The sequence below is a fragment of the Rhinolophus hipposideros genome (genome assembly GCF_964194185.1).
Source record: "Rhinolophus hipposideros genome assembly, chromosome: 18".
In the NCBI taxonomy this organism is placed as follows: Eukaryota; Metazoa; Chordata; class Mammalia; order Chiroptera; family Rhinolophidae; genus Rhinolophus; species Rhinolophus hipposideros.
The window spans coordinates 28,300,213-28,322,940 of record NC_138064.1 but is presented as its reverse complement, the minus strand read 5'-3'; the positions used below and the strand labels follow the sequence as shown (position 1 = coordinate 28,322,940).

The following is a 22,728-nucleotide window of genomic DNA, read 5'->3' as shown; positions in this document are numbered from 1 at the left end:
TTGCTTTATAGGCTTTAAAAAAACCATTTAATTCAATCTGGCACCCAGGCTGAATGTAAAATAGCTGCAAAGCAGTATTGATGGGACAACACATGATATAATTAAACCTATGTATCAATCCATCAAGTGTAAGATAAAAATCAATCACGTGCAAACAGACACCTTCGGGCGGGAGATGAGGCAGGCATTTGCTGCAGCCCTCTGCCTCCGTTGTATCCTGCTGGTCTTTTCTTGGACGTTACTCTCACTTGTTGTAAGAATATTTTTTGGTATTTTCTGAGGGACTGCGTTGTGCAGGGCTCTGAATAAAATTTAAGAGTGTTTGAGCTTACATGGAGGTTTTGAGGTTAGGCATCTGTGGAAAAATCACAGAAAGTGGCTTTCCCATGTAGATCAACATATAGCCAAGAGCCATGATCTGGGGCCTAAAATCCATCTGAGGAACTTGATAAACTTGAAGATTTTGGGGCCCCATCACAGAGATTCTGTAATCAGATACTCATGGTAATCCCACACCATACTTTGAAAAATAGTGTCCGTTGCAGCCATAACCTGAGCGGGGTATGGGAGGGAGTGTGTGTGGTGGAATCCAGCTCCATCACTCACAAATTCTATGACCTTGGGCAGGATAATAAATTGTTTTGTAAACTTCGGTTTTCTCATTTGTAATTCAAGCTTACGGATGATAAAGTGTCCCGGATACATTCTCATTTAATCCTTCTTTATAGGATAGTGTAGGTGTAAATGAGGCAATGTATGTAAAAACATTTAGCTCAGAGTCTGATAATTTTGGACTTATTGCTACTGCCAGCAGCCAAGGTGTGCTGTTTACTGTCTGAGGGGCACTGTTCTAAGTGCTTTACATGTATTCATTCTCTTAAATCTCAGATGGGTTCTGCTATGACAGTGCACCTGTTTCATATAGTTGAGGAAACTTAGGCACAGAGAAATAAAGTAACCTGTTTTAGGCCACACAACAGTGAGTTGGTAGAACAAAGACAAGAATCCAGATTTCTATGATGTTAGACCCCAAGTACTTCGTCTGCTGTTATTACTTATTTTTAGCTGGAGCCCACCTCTTTTGTCTTCTAGCTTTACATCCGGTCATTATCATCCCACATTGGTGTTGTCTTCCTGGTTCATCTGTTGTGCTTCTAAATGTTCTGGCACCAATACATTTATTGGTGAAAGGCAAGTCTTAACATGTACGAGTACATTCTAAAATAATAACCTACTTCATAGAATTTAAGAAGTATAAAAATCTGCTATTCCAAATATATATTCATATATATATATAAAATTAACATTAGGTGATATAATCCTCAAGAGGAATCAGTAAGGAAATATTTAAAAACCAAATTGAAAATTCAATACTGTTTATGGCTGGCTATGGCTAGTGGATTGTGGGTAATTTCTTTACTTCTTCAGAATTTTTGCCTTTTCTGAATTTTGTATAACAATGAACTTATATTACCTGTGTAATTGGAAAAAAACCACACCAAAAAATGTTTCCTTCAAATAAAAGGCAAATTTATTGCAAGAAGAACTTCACAGCATTAGCCTTGTGTTTCTTTAGGCTGCTGCTCACTCCTAGGCATGTATCCTGGTCACCTCTGTAGGATGTTGAGAGAAAAGCTGATCAATATTTTGGTGCCAAAGGGAGGAAGGAGGGGGCTGGTGATGGAGGGAATATTTTAAAACTCTGTGAGCTCTGTTAAAAGTATGCCTCAGTTCACTGACCTTGAAAATTAACCTAAGGTAACCAGAGGACTAAGCCCCAGAATAAACAAACAAGCAAAAAAATTCATCTGCAATTTTGACCAAATGTTAAGAACATGTTATGTTTCCACAATGTTGAAACTTACTAATTTAATGAAAAACAGCATCAATCAAGTCATTGGAAACACACAAAAATCAATATGGGCGTTATTTTATAGATCAAACTATCACTTTATAGATACAATTTCTCTTCTGTTCATGTATTTGTTTAGTTACCACTTGACATAGTTAGAGGTCACACTAGATTCTGAATAAATACTGGTGCATCAAAGAGAAAAGCTATGAAAATACCACATTGCAAAAGGAAATGTGATGAAATAGGCTCTAGTACTTTTCAGAGCCATAAAATAAGCATCGAAACATTCCATTTTCTAATAAAGTGATTGCTGCTTTTTTAAAAACAATTTTTTGATAGCATAGTACAATCAATTTACTACTAGACTGGAAATCTTTGGGTGTAAAGACATTGTAGACTGTATGGAACAGTCCTCCACACCAGTCATAATCTCCCAGCCACATTGGTCCATTAAAGCTACTTATAACAAGAGTTGCTTGGTAGCTGCTAATGGGAAAGGAGGCTTTGGTACTAAGGTATTTCATAATCTTATTTTTAAATTAAACTTTATTGTGGTGACAATGATTAGTAACATAGATTTCAGGTATACAATTCTGTAATACATCGTCTATATATCACATTGTGTGTTCGCCACTCGGAGTCAGTTCTCTGTCCATCACCATATATTTGATCCCCTTTACCCTCATCTATCACCCCCCTCTCCACTTAGCCGCTGGTAACCACTAAACTATTGTCTATGTCTATGACTTTTTGTTTCTTCCTTTGTCTTGTTCCTTTGTTGTTTTTAGTTTTATATCCCACGTAATAGTGCCATTAGCAAAAACTTGGATTGATCTTGAAATTCATAATCTTTTGTATAAAGGCAGAGTTTCTAAAGTGGGTAGAGATGTTATTGTTAAGTTCTTGAGCATATGGAGAAGAAAAGCCTATTATTTGTGTTGCCAATGAGGAGATACCATACAATAATGGTATCTTACATTTATAAATTATAATATTCTCAAATATGTGAGATGTTTTCAGATCTGTTTTATCACTCTTTTCTTGTCACAGCTCTATACTGTGTTTCCCTGAAAATAAGACCTAGCTGGACAATCAGCTGTAATGCGTCTTTTGGAGCAAAAATTAATATAAGATCTGGTCTTATTTTACTTATTTTACTATACTTATATAATATAAGACTGGGTCTATAATATAATATATATAATATATATATAATATATAATATAATATAATATAATACAATATAATATAATATAACCAGGTTATATTAATTTTTGCTTCAAAAGACGCATTAGAGCTGATTGTCCTGCTAGGTCTTATTTTCGGGAAAACACAGTATCAGCTTGGCTGATACCACAGATAGATGAAGAAATTAAAGCATGGTTAAGTCATTTGTTCAAAGTTACTGGTAGGGTACAAACTACAACAGAGGTCATTATACCTACTAAGTTGGGGCTTACTTATACACTATTTTCTGTCTGTCTTGTAGATTTGTTGTGTTGTCATGGCACAACAATATCTATATGAAAAGTAAAAGCAAACTTGCAAACAAACCAAAAAAACCCAGCACCCAGTTTGCTTTGTCTGAATGACATTTAATATCCAGATATGCCCAATTCAATGAATATGAAATGCAGTGTTCCAAAAAGTTTGGGTAATTCACTACTATTTTTCTTTTCTCCAGATGCTTTGACATCATTTATGCCCAGCCGAAGTTAAGATACAGACCGACGGGGAAATGCATAGCAAAAATTATCTAGATCAAATTATGCATTTTATAGTGGTTGTGATTTAGGTTTGAATACAGCTGGATGTTTATCACCTTTAGATGTGTACCAACAGGGCAATCAGCAGAAATGATGAGGACAGGTATAGAGGGACATAAAAGAATCTCATGTTTCACTTGGAATTTGAGAATTTTTTTAAAAGGATTTTCCAATTTAAGCCCTTGGTGATGTGTTGCTGACTACCCTTGACTATTAACAGAAAAAGAGATTGAAATGCAGTAATTGGGATTCCTATCCATTTGGGCCTGATGTGGATATGTGCTGATGCTGTCTTGGTGATAAGGATTGACTGGGATATATTACAGAAAAAACAAAAAGAAGGACACAACAAGACTGTGCTTGCATGCTTATGAGAGTCTCATGGGTGAAGAAAGAAAAAAAAAGCCATTTCAGGTGGTAGTAAGTACTAGGGTGGAAAATAAAGAAAGGTAAGAAGAAAGAGATAAGAGAGTGACTGTGGTGCTCTTTCGGATAGGGTGGTTAGGCAAGCCTTTTTTTTTTTGACAAAGTAACATTTTAATAATATATTTTAATTTATAGTTATGTAAAAAGGCTGCTTTTTTCAAAGGTAGTGGATATGAAAAGATTAAGGCATATGTGATGGCAGAATCACGTCTTGTTCATCTTTTGTCCACCATGCTGCTTCCTTTTCTGGAAGCTTCTTTACTCCCACATCCTACCCAGGTATCCCATTTACCCAGCTGATTCTGGTAACTTGTACTTATTCTTCAGGTCTCAACTTGCTCCTTGCTCAGACAGACATTGTCCTTTCAATTCTTCCTAAACACTCCATACTTCCACTTTTGTAGTATAAATCTCACTTGCCATTATGCATTTAATATCCGTCGATTCTAGTTGATTGAGTTAGCAGGAGTGTTAAGATCATGCTTCTCTGTTCACTTTTTCATTTTCTTCTTTCTATCTTATAAATGTAGACTTAAGATAACAAAATATGAGTTTATCTTTTATTTGGGGGCTTGGACTCATGTATAAACATATGATAATACAGAGTGCTTGAGGTTCAACTCTAAACACATGTTGAGGGGAGCAAAGGTAGGGGATAGTAAATGGGTTCTAGGGGTTAAGAAAATGATATTAGAACATTTCTGTTTTCACATTGTGAAGCTCTAACTAGCAATGAACTTTCCTGCTATTGTTTTCTTCTCTTTAAAGAACCATATCATGTAACATATTCTGGTAACTGAAATCATGAATGACTCTTTTTGCTAGTAGGTTGCAGTTGACTAGGGATACTAGTTGTACCTTCTTGGTTGTATCTGAAAAAACAATAAGCTCAATTATAATATACAAAAGGGGGGGCATTATGACTATTGGTAGGCTAAGAAAGGGTGTGGCATCATCTGGTTCACCTGTTTTTTAAGACATTTTGCTTGCTAGGCAGAAAATGGATTATAGGGGACCAGAGGGGAAGAAGACAGGCTGTTTAGGAAGCTATATTAATCGCCCAGATAAGAGAATAGGATGGCTTAGACTAGAGGTGTGGAGGGATATACGTGGACCCATTTGAGATGCATCTGGAAATAGAATCAAGATAATTTATTTTATGGATTGGATACAGGATATCAGGTGCTAAAGGCTCCTGCTGATTTTTGCCTACAGTAACTGGCTAAGTGGTGGTGCCGTTTACTGAGGTGGCAAAGCTTAGATGGTGGGTGAGTGAAATTGAGTGTTCCATTATGGATACTTTAAATTCTAGATGCTAAGTTATACACCCAATTCTCATTCTCTCTCTCTCTCTCTCTCTCTCTCTCTCTCTCTCTCTCTCTCTTCTCTCTCTCTCTCTCTTTGACTAAATTTGCAAATAATTATATTTATTAAAATGTTTTAAATTTAATTTCTTAACCTGTTATTCTATTGTAATTTTATATTTGATTGTGAACTCCTTCTAAGGATAGGATGCTTTTGTGCTCACTTTTGTACTGCTTGTATTTCTGGGACCTCTCACTTAGCGGAATGAATGCGTAGATGGTGGTGGGGACTTTCACATTGCTTGCTCTTCATCTCCCTGCCTTATCTCTCCCACTGAGTCTCCCTCCCATTAACTCTATGTGCCACATCCCTGCTGTCTTCAGTTTAAGAAAAAACACTAAACTAGGAATCATCACTTTTGGGTACTAGTCTCTACTAGCTGTGTGTCTCTGGAAGCTTCAGTGAATATTTTTCTGAGCCTCTGTTTCTTCATCTGAAAAATGAGGCAATTAGAGGTGATTTCTAAAGTTTTTCCAGTTTGAAATTTTTGTAATTGATATTTTTCTCTTTGAGATATAAAAATCCAATAAGTACTTGCAGGTTTTTGTAACTTTTTCAAATGAAGATATTTTTAGAAAGAGACAATTTAAAGATGATCAATTCATCTCACTCATGTGAAAAGTGAAAGATATGCTTTCTCTCACCCTGAGATATGCTTAAAATATAAGACTAAAAATGATAATAACAATAATGATAAGAACACTTCTATCAATGGATTCTTATGGGACTAAAATTAGATAAAACATGCCAAAGTGCTAGGAATAAATGTTGGTTTTAATAATGATTATTATTGTTAGATGCCATGGGACTTGCCCAAGATGTCAGACCAGCAAGTGGCACAGCTGGGACTAAATCGTTTCCTTTCCAAGCCTTCCATTTCTCTTCTAGGCCCTTCCTGTCTTCTCTCACATCAATCAGAACTGAATATGCTTCAAACACTGTGAAAGTAGTGCACTAAAGCGGTTATGGGCATACCTTAGGGTTAAGAGAAAACCTGGGTGTGACATCATGTTCTCATACTTTTTTATCTGTGTGACATTAGATAAGTTGCCAAAAGTTCCTGAATCTCAGTCTCCTCACCTGTAAAATGGGGATAATGATAATGGGTACCAGCCTTAAAGAGATGTGGTGAGAATAAATGATGTAATGTACGTCAAGTACTTGGCAATGATGGTGGCATGGATAAGGCCAATAAATGACTCTATCCTAATGATCTGTCCCCCAGCCCCCAGTGCTTGCCGAAGGGCAGAAGTTCTCCACGTTACCTACGCGGAAGTTATTACAGGGACTCTTGAAGCAAAGTCTGGACATTGCCAGTCCTGGCAGACAGAGATATCATTTCAAACATTGCCGTGGGCAGTATTGTCAGAGCAGTTCAATTTGGGTGTTAGAAAGTGACAACAGTGCTCCAGGCCCAGCCAGAAACTGGTACAGACAGAACAGGAGGATGGAGGGCAATAGAGGGAGGTCTCCAGGAAAGAAATGAAACAGTTAAATTACCCCGTGTGTCGGAATATGAAAAATATTATTGTGGTTTGACAGATCTGTGTAAAGATTTAGAAAATATTAGTGATCGTTTATGTAAATCTAAGTAGGCGAGACAAGTAACTTCAAGAAAGTAAGGACTGTAAAGGAAATGTCATCACTGTACATCATTGGCTTGATGAACAATATTACATGGTCAAAGTTGTTTAAACACTGTGTACCCCAAAATAGCAATTATGTCCTCATAGGAAGATAGGCGGGTGGAAGGGAAAGAGTTGAGGGTGGCAGTGAAGAAGAGCTATATTCTAATCTAAAATCAAAGAATAATATCTAAACTTAATAAATAAAAAAGCAATATTTATTTAGATACAAACAAGGCATGATTAGTGTTGGAAATAAAGCTTTATTGATCATATCACCAATAATCTTGTATTAATAAATTACAACATCCATATCTTCAAACAAAAATATGGCTTGCAAATTTTTTATAAGTAGTTGTCATAATAGTACGTGATAACACTTATAATTCTTGTGTTATACTTTTAGCTCATGAAGGGTAGGAACTGAATCTTCATTATCTTTGATAATTCTTAGAACCCAATATGGAATATATGAATTACAAATGTTTCTATCAGTGACTTTAATTACATGGCATTTTAAAAAAGAATTTATATAAAAGAGTAAACCTTTATAATGGTTTAGTTAGCCAAAAAGTTGATTTTGATAGGCTCACTTTGTGATTTATTCTATACTTTTCAGGAAAATATAATATCCTATCACACATGAATTTTATATTTAATTGCAGATCCTATAATCTTAAAAACAATATACTAGTAATTCTTACTTGGGGAAGGAGGTGCATGATGTTATAGTACAATCATTGAATCACGTGGGAAGTAATTTAAAAAAGGACTTACTTTTCACTTTGGATATTCAAAATATGTCTCCTATACCATGGGGCACTCAGATGGTTGTTCTTATCAGAATCTAAGAAAAGTGGTATTTGAAAATACTTCCTAGATTGATTCTATTAAAACCTTACAGAGAACTCCATTGTAAACTCAAATCTATTATTTCCATGGTTATAGTAAGATCTGATATTCCCAGATAAGGCTTAAAAATAACATTCATGAAATTTTGTCAAGAAATTTAATGTCAAGAAATTTTTATGCACGGCAATATATCGAAAGTAATTCACTTGAACTGGGACTTCTGCTTTCAGCAAAAATGAAGTAATAGGGTTCAAATTTATGCTTCTACCTGAACCAACCAAAGATGGATGAAATGTGTGAAATAAGTTTGAAGACATGGTACATCATACTCTAAGCCATAAATCAGTCTGAATAAATTTAAGATGTCTCAAGCCACACAAAGCATATTCTACCACCACAGTGGAAATAAATTGCAAATCAATAAAGTTGTAGTCCATTTAACAAATTAACAAATGAAATTATTTATACTATGCAACAATTGAAGTGAAAGTATTTTGGGCTTTAGGGGGGAAATAATCTCTCAGTTCCCATCCCTGAAGAGGAAAAATTATATTGGAGTGTATAAAAATGACCAATATAGAAATATTTTATTTATGAGTTTACACTGGCAAAATAATATGGGTACTAGAGGGAAATAAGACTTATTTAGCAAATAAATATGTGCTCTTGAGATATGAAATGAATTAGGAGACTTGGAGATCTAGAAGGTTTAACGTATGGGGTAATTTTATTTTCTTCTTGAATTGCATATATAGCCTAAAAATCAGTGAAACACATTTCAGTCAGACAACATTTAATAGGTTTTAAAAATCTGAACTAATTTTTTTCCCCCATGATGTTGTCCTTTGGTGGGGTGGGGGCATAGATATTTTCAAATTGACTTTACCATACAAGTATACAGCTATCTCACTTCATCCATTATTTCTGCACAACGCAAATACTGTTATCATGGGACTCTTCATTGACTTCCAATTACATCTCACTCACTCCCACGTCTGCACCTTTGCTCATGTTGAAACTCCACATGAATACCTTTCCTGGCTTTTTCCATCTTGCTCTCCAAACCCAGTCTATTTAAGCTCCCATCTTACCTGCTTTGGACTTTCCTTCAACTATTCCAACCTGCCAGTAATTCTGCCAGAAATTGTGAACTATAGAATTTCATGTATAATCAAGACTAAAGAAGTATAATGCAGACTCTTACTCATTATTTTTTAATTCAGTGAGTTTTAAACTATAGTATACATAATAATCACTGAGCAGTGATTATGATAATGCAGGCTTTGGGTCAAAAGCACAGAAATCCCAATCCACTATGACTAGAGGATCAGGAATTTGTATTTTACCAGGGATCCCAGGATATCCTGATGTGATGGTCTGCATACTACACTTTGGAAAAAACAAAACCACCTCTTTAATGAATTTCAATGAATCAGTCTAGTTCACTCACAGAGATACAGTGTCTAATTCTTCTTTTATATCTTTATATCAACAAATAGAGGGTTAAGCATATAATAATAGATGCTTAATAAATGCTCATCCATTTATTGAAGCAATGCCGTTTCACATATAATGTGTGTATTCTTCAGTCATTTTTTTTTTTTTTTTTGATTGCATTGCCAGGCATGTTAGTTTTGAAAATCATTTCTAAACTTGTGATTTGGCTTCTCATTTGAATTATAGAGTTTTAGAGATGAAAGGAATATCAAGAATTAACTTAGCTTGGTTCTTTCATTTGTTGATGAAGCAATGGAGATTATGAGAGGTTAAGTGACTTACCCAAGTTCATTCAGTTAATTACTGAGAGAGCTACGTCTGTAGCAGCCAAGGCTCCAGGCCCCCAAGCCTAAGTGTTCTTGCTGCACATGTTGTCTCTTACTAAGAAATCTGCCCAGTCACTCTGGGTAGTGATGCAAGGGATAAGATTTAAACACACATTTCTCAGCAGTTAAGTGACTAAAAACTTCATGTCATGCTAAAGATTTCACGGCAGTTGTTGGCTGTAGCTTATTTGGTCTGGATAATTTTGGGTCAGATAATTTCTTGTTGTGGGCCTGTCCTATACATTGTAGAAATTGTAGCAGGGTCTCTGGCCTCTAATCACTGGTTGCCAATAGCATCCTTTCCCCCAGTTGTGACAATAAAAATATGTCTCAATACATTGCTAAATGTCCCCTGGGAAACAAAATCACTCCCAGCTGAGAACCTCTGATTTATACAGATAAGGACATAAATTCCTGGGTTCTTAGATTCTCGGAAAGACTCATAAAAGGTCTTTGACTTTGAAGACCCTTTCAGGACAGACACTTGTGCACGGGAGGATTTTTTTCATTGGAAGCCATCACTATCTGAAGACATCATATGCATATGTTGTAAACAAGAGGATAGTAAAGAGTGTAGTGCAGTGCTATAAAGTGGCATGTCCATATGATGGTGTGATTTCGATGGAAGTCTGTGGCTTTTTTGTTCATGTGGATTTTTATTATTCTTTTTTAAAATTTTATTTCTCATTGCTACAGTGCCTATTATTTCTTTAAGTGGAACACTGTTATGGATTGAAGAGTGGTTTTCATCATCTATAAACCAACGGATATATATTCTAGATATAAAGCGTTTATCTTGTGAATTTTTCAAAAGTCACGAAAGATCACGTAGGTACACCCTTTGGAAATGTAAATACCTATAATAGTTTCTTTTTTTTTTGAGTTTTTTTTTAATAGTTTTATTTTATTTTATTTTATTTTTACATCCCTCACACCATGAACCCCCCTCCCCCATCCACCACCACCCCGACCTCACACCGAGCCATCACATTATACACATAAAATTATAGTTGGCATTCATTAATGTCCAGTCTCTGGTGTACAATGCCATGACCAGGCGGGCTGGAGAAGATAAGACACATTACATATAAGAAACTATTATAATTTTTGAGAATTATAATAGTTTCTTATATGTAATGTGTCTTATCTTCTCCAGCCCCCTTTCCTTGAATGGAGAAGCTTAGGGAAGTTTATTGGACCACTGTGAAAGCTTGACTTTCACAGAATAACTTCTTAATGGATAGCTCAGGTGCTGAGGGACGCAACCTCGTTTTGCTCTCACAGGATAGGAAACAGGAACCGAAGTTTAACAAATGAGCAACATATTAACAAACAGCTGCAAGAGAAAATCTCTTTAGTGTAAGTATACATACAAAATAAAGGAAGAGAAGCATTATTTAAGGAAAATTTTATCCCAAAGAGTAGCTTGTGAAATTGAAGGAGCACGGGGTGGGTGGGCGGTTGTGGAAGGTTGAGTGTCAGTCCTGGCTCTGACCCACAGACACTGTATGATCTTGGGCACATAATAATTTATCAGTTAATGATGGTGTTGGGTGAGATGATCTTGTACATGTCTGTATTGCACATCGGCAGTACAAATTCCAATAATTTATATTGCTCAGAATATAATATTTCTCAGCAGAAAGACGAAAAAGAGCACTAGAGGAATGGTCCGTGTAATAATGTAGATTTCATCAGGAAACACTGTCCTCTTCTCAGGTTGACCTTGGGATTTTACTTAGAGGACATAGGCACATAGAGACTTCATACACGGTGATTCTAATTAAATTGAAATAAAATACTCACCCAAATGATCTTCTTATTCTGTGGCTGAAACAAAATACTGTGTTTGCTCTTAGCAATATTCTGCTCACTTAGGTCCATTGGTGGTTTAATATTTAAAGGAAATAATACTCAGCAATTGTAATTGTTGATGATTTTCATAATTAAAATATAGAAATTATAAATTCCAACCGCTTAGACTCCAGTTAGCTTATTAACACACAGTAGAGAATACATACCTACATTATTGATGTCATTTTTCTTAGTCAATCCATGGCAGCTAAGCACTGTCAACCCTTAATGCGATTACGTCAAGCTCTCATACAAGTGAGCTCCTGGCCAAAGTCTGACATGGGCAGCCAATATCTGGTCTTAATTATGCTGATGAGCAAAAACGTCACTTTTTTTGTATGTAGGCTAATGTTTACTGTGTGTGGGGAGCCCAGCTGTTGCACTTCTGATGTCACCCTAAAGATTGCAGCAAAAGGTCAGGCATCTTTTGATGCAAGCTAATGAAAATATCAATGATTCTGCACACCCTGGGAAGCTTGTTCTTGGATCAGTGTGTAAAGCAGAGATTTCTTTTTCATATATATTATGACTGTGTACTTTGGGATAATGATTTAAATGTATAAGTGCCAAGATAATCTACATGCTAGCCTTTGCAAGAATACTCAAACATTCCTGTAGTTATTTTTTCTTCCTTTACAAAATTGAGTACATGAATGTATATTCATTCCTTCTACTCATGCCAAAGGGCAATTGAGTTTGAGAAAGAAAATTACAAACATGGAGAAAAGTAGATTCCACTAGGTCATTATTGAAAGCAGATAGAGATATTCTTCATTGGTGGTTGTCAGGCCTCTGGTCATGTATCTGTGGATATCCCAGTTTAATTAATTGGATGAGTTTTCTTAGAAATTTGTCTCTTCAGAGCAAGATGTGATCTATGGACTACCTACCTTAGAATCACCTGAATTTCTTAAAATGCATATATTCTGGGCTCACAAGCAGATATTGTCTCCTTACCTCTGGAATAGAGCACTGGAAAATTATTTTGCATTCAAAGTTATTGTGAAACTCTTTTGTTTAATAATTGAAAGATAAAAGCCCACAAATTCTCTAGCATCGTAAAAAATAAGTGAAAAAAATCCAACAAGTTGGCCTCTTTCTCTTTGGGAACAAGTGTATGGAAGAGCCAGTCCTGTTACCTAATGAACCAAGAACCCAAACCTTGGATTTCATTACTGTTATGATTCCAGATCCCACTAGAGTGTCTTATCAAATGTGGCCTCATTAAGTGCTAAAGGCAATGCACTTCTCCATTAAATTGTGCTGAGCTAACTTGTGGCTGACGTGAGCCCAAATGAAATGTAATGATTTAAAATCTGTTCCTATCGGAACTGCAGTTGCACATCACGGACAGATATAAACACATGCAAAATGACTTGAGAATCCTCATTTATCCAGGCTCTCTTCTGAGTAAATACACTGAATATCAAACCTATTTAATGAGGCTCTGTCAATAATAAAAACTAAATGTAAAACAACTCCAGTGGGTTATCCTGTTTTGAATAAGTTACCTCTAATACTAACTCAATTGATTGTTTTTTGTTTCTTCCTCTGTTGAAGATGGACCAGATTATAAACAGATTACAGTGTAATCTATACTTTTGGGTAAATAAGAACTTTGAAAACATATTTATCACTTTGGAAAGAAGGAAGACGCACTGTTTTCTAATAATGTTAATACTTGCTCTGTACCAGAAATGGTTTTAGTGCTGTATATGTGTTAACTACTGAACTCATTTAATCTGTTTTACAGAGGAGGAAATAGCAGCACAGAGACTGCCATTTATTTGTGAGTGGTAGAACTGGATTCACATCCAGGAAGTCCAGTTTGGGTCTGTTGTAACCACTAACCTACTATTATCTCTCAAATTTTTCCTTAATTATATCGGTTTCCTTAAGGCAGAGGGACACTGAACAGTGAGATTGAAACCATAGAATGCATGTTTGTATCTGGTGATATTTGTGTCTCCTTTTCTTTCTCAGTGAGGAAGAATATGATGTCAGATGCAACCCAGTTTGGAGGTAAGAGAGCCGGCTTAGAGGTGGTTATAAATCTTGCATGAGGTGACCTGAAGATGTAGTGAAAGCAGGAATAGGTACAAGCCTCTGACTGGCCCTGTTTCTTGGCTATAGCCACTAGAGAATGTGTCTTCCATTGACAGCCATCAGTGGCTGTAGGGGATAGAAATAACTAGGAGACAATTAGTGATTCCAGAGGGAAGTGACAGAACATGGAATGCTTGGGGGCAAAAGGAGGGTTGCAGGGATCTGGCTTATGGTAATAACTTCACTGGCAACCTCAACTTAAAACAAGATTAATGATATACTTTAAAATGACACTGCAAAAGGATCTTACTATTCAATGCTTGAGTTCTAAGCATCCTTATTATAGTCCACATTTTTCATTCCTGAAATCTTTTTCTCAGAGGGAAAGACATATGGGCAATCCTACCAACTTTTCCCTAATTTTATCACGAAGTGTAGTGCTTCTGTATTTCCTTGCTGTTGAAAGTATAGTATTAATTTATATCAGAAACAATGGGTCTTGAATAGATATATTACATGCAAAACAAGCTCAAATATCAACACAGACAGGAAAATAAAAATCATTTATAATCCTACTATTCAGAAACTATCAGTTAATATTTTTCCCATGCATATTTACAGTTATAAAAACTTTGGGATCACATGCATCTACAGTTTTTTTTAGTATTATTATTAGTTTCCAGTGTACAAAACAATGTTCTAGTTGGACATTTATACCCCTTACAAAGTAACAACCCCTCTGCCCCAATCTACCACCCCTCCAACATTGCACATAGCCACCACAGTTCCACTGACCCCGTTCCCTGCTCTGCACTCCACATCCCGTGACTATATAGATATTAAACCACAGTTGGTACTCATTACTATTCAGCTTCAGCTTTGGGTGCACACCACACAGTCATGCATCTACACTGTTCCTGAAGTGGTCTCCCCAATAACTCAAGTGTCCATCAGATACCCTACAAAATCTTTACAACATTACTGATTAAACTCCCCAAACTGTCTTTCATATCCCCGTGGCAATTCTATGGTTACTGACTGTGCCTTCAAATCCCCTCACCGCTTCCCCCTTCCCTACCCCCGTCCCGTGTAGCAACCGTCAGTTTTTTCTCTATATCTCTGAGACTATTTCTGATTAGTCTGTTCATTTATTCTATTCTTAAGATTCCACATATAAGTGAGATCATATGGTATTTGTCTTTCTCCGTCTGACTTGAATCTTGTATTTTACTTTATATGAATATTTCTTCAGGTCATTTCATATTTTTAAATTTTGGGTTTGAAAACACCATTGAATGAGTGAACAATAACTCATTGCACATTGTATCATAACTTACTCGATATGCTCCTGTTGTTGGCTGATTAGATTGCTTATAGATATTTATTATTTTGAATAACAAGTCTTTTTATGCATGAATCTTTGTCTTAATGTTTTAGGATAGTCATCCTTTGGATAGGCATTCATTTTCAAAGACTGTAATTTAAAATAAAATCTGTAATATGTACTTTAATTTTGTTTCACAGAAATTTCTTACTGATTTTTTGTTGTTGTTCTATCAGCAGTATGAAAGGATGTTCTATCAGCAGTATGAAAGAATCTTCATCCTCATAAATAATTTTCTATATTTAAATGCTGGGGCATTATAATTAAAGGTGTTTAATTTAATAGGCCAACCATCATATTCTATTCAATTCCCATTTCTTAAATGTTGGTTATCTGTGTTTCTTCTTTTGCAAATGAATTGTCAGGTTACATCCTTTGTCTAAGATCTAAAATATTAAAAAAGTATTTGCTACTGTATGTTATGAATAAAATGTTGGAAAATCTGAACAAACTTGTTGAAAACAAAACATACTAAGTGCCAAACAACTACACAGGAGTTTAAAATTTTTTTCTTTACTAATGTTAATCAAGACTATTTTTTATGAGCTATGTAGAAAGACTTAGTCAGAACAAATAAAATGTTTATCATATATATATAAAAGGTGGTAAATTGCAAATAGGACAGAATTATAGTTTACAATTTTAGAAGAAGGGAAAATCATTCTTTATATATACGTATATTGCTGATCCTTATTTACTACTCTAAATGTGTAATCCATTGCTTTTACATCCCTATAATGCATTATAACAACTTGAAAGAGAAAACAAATGACCAGGAAAACAGTTATAGAAGCATTGTCAAATGTCTTTTCACCGTGTCCAACCCCTATGGGTTAAACAGTCTAATGGCTTCTTTGACCCTGTTCACCAAATTAGCTTTCAATTTGTTCAAGTAGATCTACAGCTTTGAAGATGTGCATTTTGTTTGAACATTTTCGCCCTTAACCCTCTGGTGTCTCTTTTTCTTAAACAAAGGACACAGTTTGCTTAGCTGCAAAATTTGTCTGTACTTTTCAGAAATTAATGTGATTCTTCCCAAGTCTGAGAACAATAATTCCATTTGGCTTAACTCCAATGATCTTCAGAAAGAAAAAAAGAAGCACAAACTGTAAGGAGAGTAATGATTTGTAGAAATCTGCAGGAGGCCTTGGTCCTTGGTCCAGGAGTATTACTGCTGACAATTACACAAATAGTGTTCCTGTGCAATTATCCCAGCAATAACCGATAGCAAGCAAAAATTATAGAGGCCTGATGCGATTTATGCCCAGCGGTTTCTATGTAGCACTCTGTTTGAATCAAAATGGCTATCTTTATTTCTTTTTCTGTTCTTTAAAGAAAAGAATCAGTCAACTCCTTAGGAGAATATAATTTCCTTCCATCTAGTTTTAAAAGGCATTAGCACAGCAATCAGATGTCAAGGTGAAAGATAAACATGTCTGCTTCTGGGTGCATAATCGGTGAAAATATCAGGTAATATGGGTACCATCTTCCTAGCTTTTGCATTTTGAATAGCATTAACCTTGTACAGTATAGAGTTATGTTTTCTTAAACTGTTTTCTCTCTCCAATGGGCAGTCAGTTCCATGATTTAACAATATACTGTGTACTGTCAAGTTTTTCTATTGGATGTGAGTGCATAGAAAAAAAATTCAATTTGTTTTTCATTTCTACATGATTACTGCGTTGTATTTATTTCCATGATTTCTTAAATGTCACCATTCAACTACCCTTAATTGAAAACTGCTTGTGTTTACTCTTTGCCCAGGAGATTACATTTTGGGACATACTCAATACAATTGAAGCAAATCAGATTGCAGAATTTTTTTTTTCTTTTTTAAAGATGCAGGTATTAATGGCCATGTGTGAAGTGTGTTGAAAAGTAATAACCTCCAGGTCCATTTAAGGACTCTGGCAGCCATTTTAGCAAAAACTAAATGCAACTGCAAAATGGAAGAGGGCGGGGGAAACACATATGCACAAAATTATTCTGAAACAAACCCTTCTATGAAAAGTGACTAGAGACTGAAAGACAGTTTTAGTGAAGTTGCCTTTGGAAATTGTGCAGACTCTGTTTGGCTAATGAAGGAAAAAGCAGAACTGGGCAAACAAATCTATTTCTCTACTTTTAATGCACTGAATGGAAAATGGATTCCAGCAGACAAATAAGTTATCTCCTAACTGGAGTTTATTTTTAAAAAATGACATCCCAAATTTGGTAGTGTTTGTATGTTTCTCTCTCTCTCTCTCTCTCTCTCTCTCTTTCTCTCTGTCTCTCTCTCTCTCACTTTCTTAGTCCTGAGGGAGATGTTGGGTATTTTTTTTTTGCTTATTATATCTATTAGAAAAACAGAAACAATCTAATGATTTTCTGTATTTATATTCTGAGGCAGAAATTGCCTTGTACCTGATGATTGCTAAATAAATGCTTGTTAGATTAAGTATTATTTGGCATAGTCTTGGTTTGAAGCGTGGGACAGTTTCATAACTATTTGGCTGATTGGGGCTATACCGTTTAGTCCTAATCCAGGATGGGTCCTACAGTGAGGGAGCAGCTGCTCAGTAAAATTTCTCAGGGAGATAATTTAGCATATACAGTCAGCCTTCTGTATCCACTGGTTTGGTGGATTCACCAACTGCAGATCAAAATGTTAGAAAAAAACACGTTGTTGCTGGTGTGTACTATATAGTCAGACCTATGACGATTGCATCTGTACTAAATGTATACAGAGTTTGTTTTTTTTTTCTTGTTATTATTCCCTAAGCATACAACATACCACAATTTACATAGCATTTACATTGTATTCGGTATTATAAGTAATCTGTAGATGATCTAAAGTATATGGGGTTATAGGCTATATACAAATATTACACCATTTTATATATGAGACTTCAAATTCCAAGGATTTTGGTATCTGCTTTTGGTCCTGAAGCCAATCCTCCTCAGATACCGAGCCACAGCTGTATGTTGCAGTCCAGCTGAAGGTTGATCTATCCACCCAATATTCTCTTTGTCCTTCAGTCTTCCAATTAACCTAGTTCTATGACTCATCAAGAACCATCTGGCTATATATGTCAGTTTCTATGAAGTGATCCCCTTGATAAGTCCAGTACCCATCTGACACCCTACATAATCTTTACAACGTTACTGATTATATGTAATCATAGGATGAATAGTACAGCATAGGGGATTACAATGGTATTGTCATAGCTGTGTATGACGTCAGAGGGGTAGTAGACTTGGGGGATTATCACTTTATGAGGGGCGTAAATGTCTAACCATCATGTTGTTTTGTATACCTGAAAAAAAACAAAACAAACAAACAAACAAAAAGAACCACCTGGCTAACATGTTTGAAGAAGGGAATCAATCATGCTGAATCATGATCATCTTAATCATTTGTTTTGTTTCATACAGACTATGAAGTATATAGGTTGTCCCTGGTTGAGACATATTACTAATTCCATATCATCACATAGTTCTCTGGTTAGTGTTGGGATTTCCTGTGGCACTGGGAAAGATTTTCAACTATATTTCCAAGCACACTTTTTAGAAGAAATTCTTCAACTATGGAATTTAGTATCAAATCTCTAGGGCACTGACAAAATCATATTGAGAGCTAGGGTATGATTTTAATCCACTAAGCCTTATGCGATACATGAAGTGATTAGGATGGGAGCTAAACTTGTGAAGAGCTAAAATCTTGGTCCCAATAGGATGTGGGACCAAGGGAGCTTGTAAAATGAAGGAAGAAAGAAAAATGAAAAAAAAAAAAGATATGTAAATGTTTGCATTCTGTCATTGTGTAGGTGTTAGCCTTTTGGCATTTAGGATGATACTGAAGTTGTCTAAAAATATAATATTAGCCAGGGGCAGTCTTTCAGTCTAATGAGACATGTGATCCAAATCTGGAGATGCTGCATTCACCAGTGGAGAAGAGAGGTGGACCATATGGTGTGAGATCAGCTCACATCCATCAGCATGAGCCTGTTGGTGCTCTTTGGATTTGAAGCTGAAGGTGTTGTACTTATGGGGGTGCACACATGCTTGGGTGTATGTGGGTAGGTAAGTGAGAGACAATGCTCAGCACCTTGAACTGTGATACATAGAGATGCTTAAAATAGAAGGGTTCTTATTCTATTAATATATGTTCTTTACATTTTCCTCATCCTTTCACATCCTTTCTTATTTTCACAATTCAGGAAAAGTAAAATAGCAATTGGGAAGAGAAGAGTCTCTTTTTTTTTTTTTGATAGTAAAAATAAACAGAACATGGCTGATCTAATTTCTGGATTCTTTAGCTTTTTCCGTTTTAAATCCTCTTATTCTCTAGGAAGACTCTTTGCTTAAAATGGTATAGCCTGGTCACCAGAACAGTAGGGTTTGTAGCAGCATGTGAAGGACACTTTTAAGGATTTAAAAAAAACAAACAGAAAAATAGTAAGACCTCAGCTTTTCTAACTACAGTTTAAAATTTTACTTGATTCCATTAGAATTCCAGAGGGGGATCTGAAATTGGTGGGAAATTGCCATGATTTCCTGATTTACATGGCTTTTTAGTCTCCTTTGGATCAGGACATATCTAGATGCCATTTTCTGCCATGCGGGGCAGTAGAGAAGGATAGCCCTTGGAGGGCAGTGTGGTCGGGTCCTACAGTTCGGCTTTGTTTCTAATAAAGAGTAGGTCCTCAATAAAAGGCATTGAATGAAAAGATAGCGTACAACCCAGATATGCTAGTGTTCAGTACCTGTGCTTTGAATGGTCAGGAGTGAACACAGTCCACTGGGTGGGGAAAACTGACACACCACTGATAGACTGAAGTCCAGTGGGAGTTATTTTTTGCTCAGCACTCCATTGGCGACTGCATTTGTGAATCAACTAAGAGCAGCTTTTATTGATATGGTCCCTTTGCTTTTAGTTTTCATTTTCATGTCTGTCTCTTTGATGGATGTGTAAGGAATCCTCTGAGACACCTCTGACAGAAGACACCAGGCAGAAGATAGGACTAGATTTTGAGAAATCCTGATTCCACAAGAGAGGACACAGACTGCTGAGTAAAACACAGCAAGCTGGTTTGTAAAGAGACCATACTGCTGTATGTAACAGAGGCACCTAAGTCACTGTTGAGCCTACTTGCCTTTGAGGGTTGGAGAGAAGGCTTCTGTCTGAAAGGAGAAAAGAAAAACTTACCCAAGGCCAAAGCACACCAGGTTGTAAAAGCTTTGAGTAGAGATTTGTTGACCTCTTGTCCAGATCTCCCCAACCTCGTTTCTTTGTTCTTCTTGGCAAAGACCTTCTCTGCTAGAATTTAGGCAGTTTCCTTCATAGGTCTTGTCTGTAATTTGTTCGTTACTGGTTTTGAACTTTCACATACAACATTTCTAACTTACAGAATATACCCTCTGCCTGCCATTTGTCTACGAGGTCAATTAAAAATGACAATTAAGTTTGTGAACTTGTTACAACAGGGTTGCTGACCTTTTTTGGTATCAGAGGGATTATTCATTATGAATTTGTACCAACTGGAAAAACAGTTAACCAAGTTTACTATTAGGAAGTGCTGAAAAGGTTGCGTGAAGAAGTTAGATGATCTGAACTGTTTGCCAACAATTCATGGCTCTTGCATCACGACAATGCACCAGCTCACACGGCACTGTCTGTGAGGGAGTTTTTAGCCAGTCAACAAATAACTGTATTGGAACACCCTTCCTACTCACCTGATCTGGCCCCCAATGACTTCTTTCTTTACCCGAAGATAAAATATTGAAAGGAAGACATTTTGATGACATTCAGGACATTAAGGGTAATACGAGGACAGTTCTGATGGCCATTCCAGGAAAAGAGATCCAAAATTGCTTTGAAGGATGGACTAAGTGCTGGTATTAATGTACTTTGAAGGTGACCATAGTAATATTCAGCAATGAGATATGTAGCACTTTTTCTAGGATGAGTTTGCGAACTTAATTGTCAGAACTCTTTGTGCTATCCTTCAAGAATATGCTTTAAATATAACTGTTGGAGAAGGATTTTATAACTGGTCCTAGCTCTATACTCTGTTCCTAACCTTTTGTCTGTATTTGGAACCAATGGACATGCGTTAGGTTGCTATAATTTGTAACTCCTGTATGACTGTTAAATATTTGTTAACTGTGAATTTTGGTTGATTCTGTATATGGACAGTTATTCTCCCCAACTATACAATTCCCAGCTGAGGGCAGAAATATGTTTAGTTTTACAACTTCCCTCCTCCTTTCATCCAGGAGAGACCAGTGATTGACAAATAGCAGGCACTAAGTACATGCTATGGTTATAGATCCTAACATAAAATGTATCTTTATGATGGACTCACTTAGAGAAGGTAAATACCAGAAAAGTGGGGATAAAAAGAGTGATTACATAAAGTGCTGTGTTCTGGGTATCTACTGCCACATAACAAATTATGACAAAATGTTGTGACTTGGCACAACAGTAATCGGGCATTTAGGCAGGATTTCAAAGGAACTGCTTAAGTCTGCTTCAAATAGAATTAGATGGGCTCTCTTAACTGGGCCTGGAGGATCTGCTTCCTGGTTTCTTACTCATCTGGTAGGCAAGTTGGCTGTGGTTGTTGGCCGGGAGGGAGTTCAGCTGCAAGTGTTGGCTGGGGGCCTTGGTTTCTCTCCATGTGGGTACCTCCACAGGTTACTTGTGTTTCCTTACGGCATGGTGGATGAGTTCTGAGAGAGAGTGTTCTAAAAGGCAGGAAGTAAAGCTAACAGGCCAGCTAAGGGCTATGTCTAGAACTGGTATAGTCTGTCTTCATCAGAAACAAATTCTACCTCTTCATGGTGTTGTGGCATGGTTATATTGTAGAAGACCACATGTGATGGGAGGTATTATTTTGACCATATTTGGAAAATACAGTCTGCCAAATGCTGCTTTACTAATGAAACTACACAGTCACATTATATAAAAGGGGAGAAACCCCTTGATAATGAACTCTTCTCAATCTCCATAATAGTTTGCATTTTTTTATTTTTTACTTTGTCAGGCACTGGGCTAAAAGATTTACACGTGATTGCTCATTTGATTCTCACAAATTATGACTTGGAGATTTCTTGTTGTCTCCATTTTACAAATGAAGAAATTGAGCTACAAGGAAGTGCTCAAGGTCACAACTATTAAATGGGAAAGGCAGGGTGTTAATCCCAGAGGTCTAACCCCAGAACTCACACTCTTCTGTCTTCTGTTCAATTATTATACAGAGTGGGACATTGTAATGTAGAGCAGAGGCATAAATACCAGCAGCCATTAGTCCCGGGGTTAACAACCTGGGTTTGGGAACATGTGCTTATGGGGTACTTGAGCCTCGGTGATTATTACACAGCATGATCGTGTGTGTGTGTGTGTGTGTGTGTGTGTGTGTCCTTTGTTTTTATCAGTCTTCAAAGCTATGCATAGTAAACTCTTAAATGTTTTAAAAAAAAAAAAACCCAAAGAATATGATTACTTTCCCCTTTTCCTAAGGCAGGCTTACTCTCAAATACCTCACAATATCAGTTAACTTCTTTAAAACCTTCAGAAAGAGGCATGCATGGCATTCCAGAGCCATGTCTGCTTGGGGCCTGAAGCTTGGTCAAAAATCCCAGTCTCTTTTTTGCAATCCTTAGAATCTTATGCAGATTACTGACCCCTCCCCTCAGAGCCCAGTTTTCTGGTTTGTAGAATAGTGCTAATGACCTTTAAGGGTTGGGA

The 22,728-nt window shown here is 36.4% G+C and overlaps 1 protein-coding gene across 3 annotated transcripts in view; it reads left to right on the top strand.

The window, feature by feature from the left end:
* The window catches only part of NXPH1 (neurexophilin 1), a 287,676-nt gene that overhangs the window by 96,903 nt on the left and 168,045 nt on the right, over positions 1–22,728 (top strand). Inside the window, exon 2 of one of the 3 annotated variants that reach the window (XM_081079206.1) lies at positions 13,550–13,588. The exons of the other annotated variants lie outside the window; for them this stretch is intronic. Within the exon in view, the coding sequence (XP_080935332.1) occupies positions 13,571–13,588 (18 nt within the window). The 5' untranslated portion in view covers positions 13,550–13,570. The remainder of the gene's footprint in view (positions 1–13,549; positions 13,589–22,728) is intronic. 3 annotated transcript variants of the gene reach the window in all.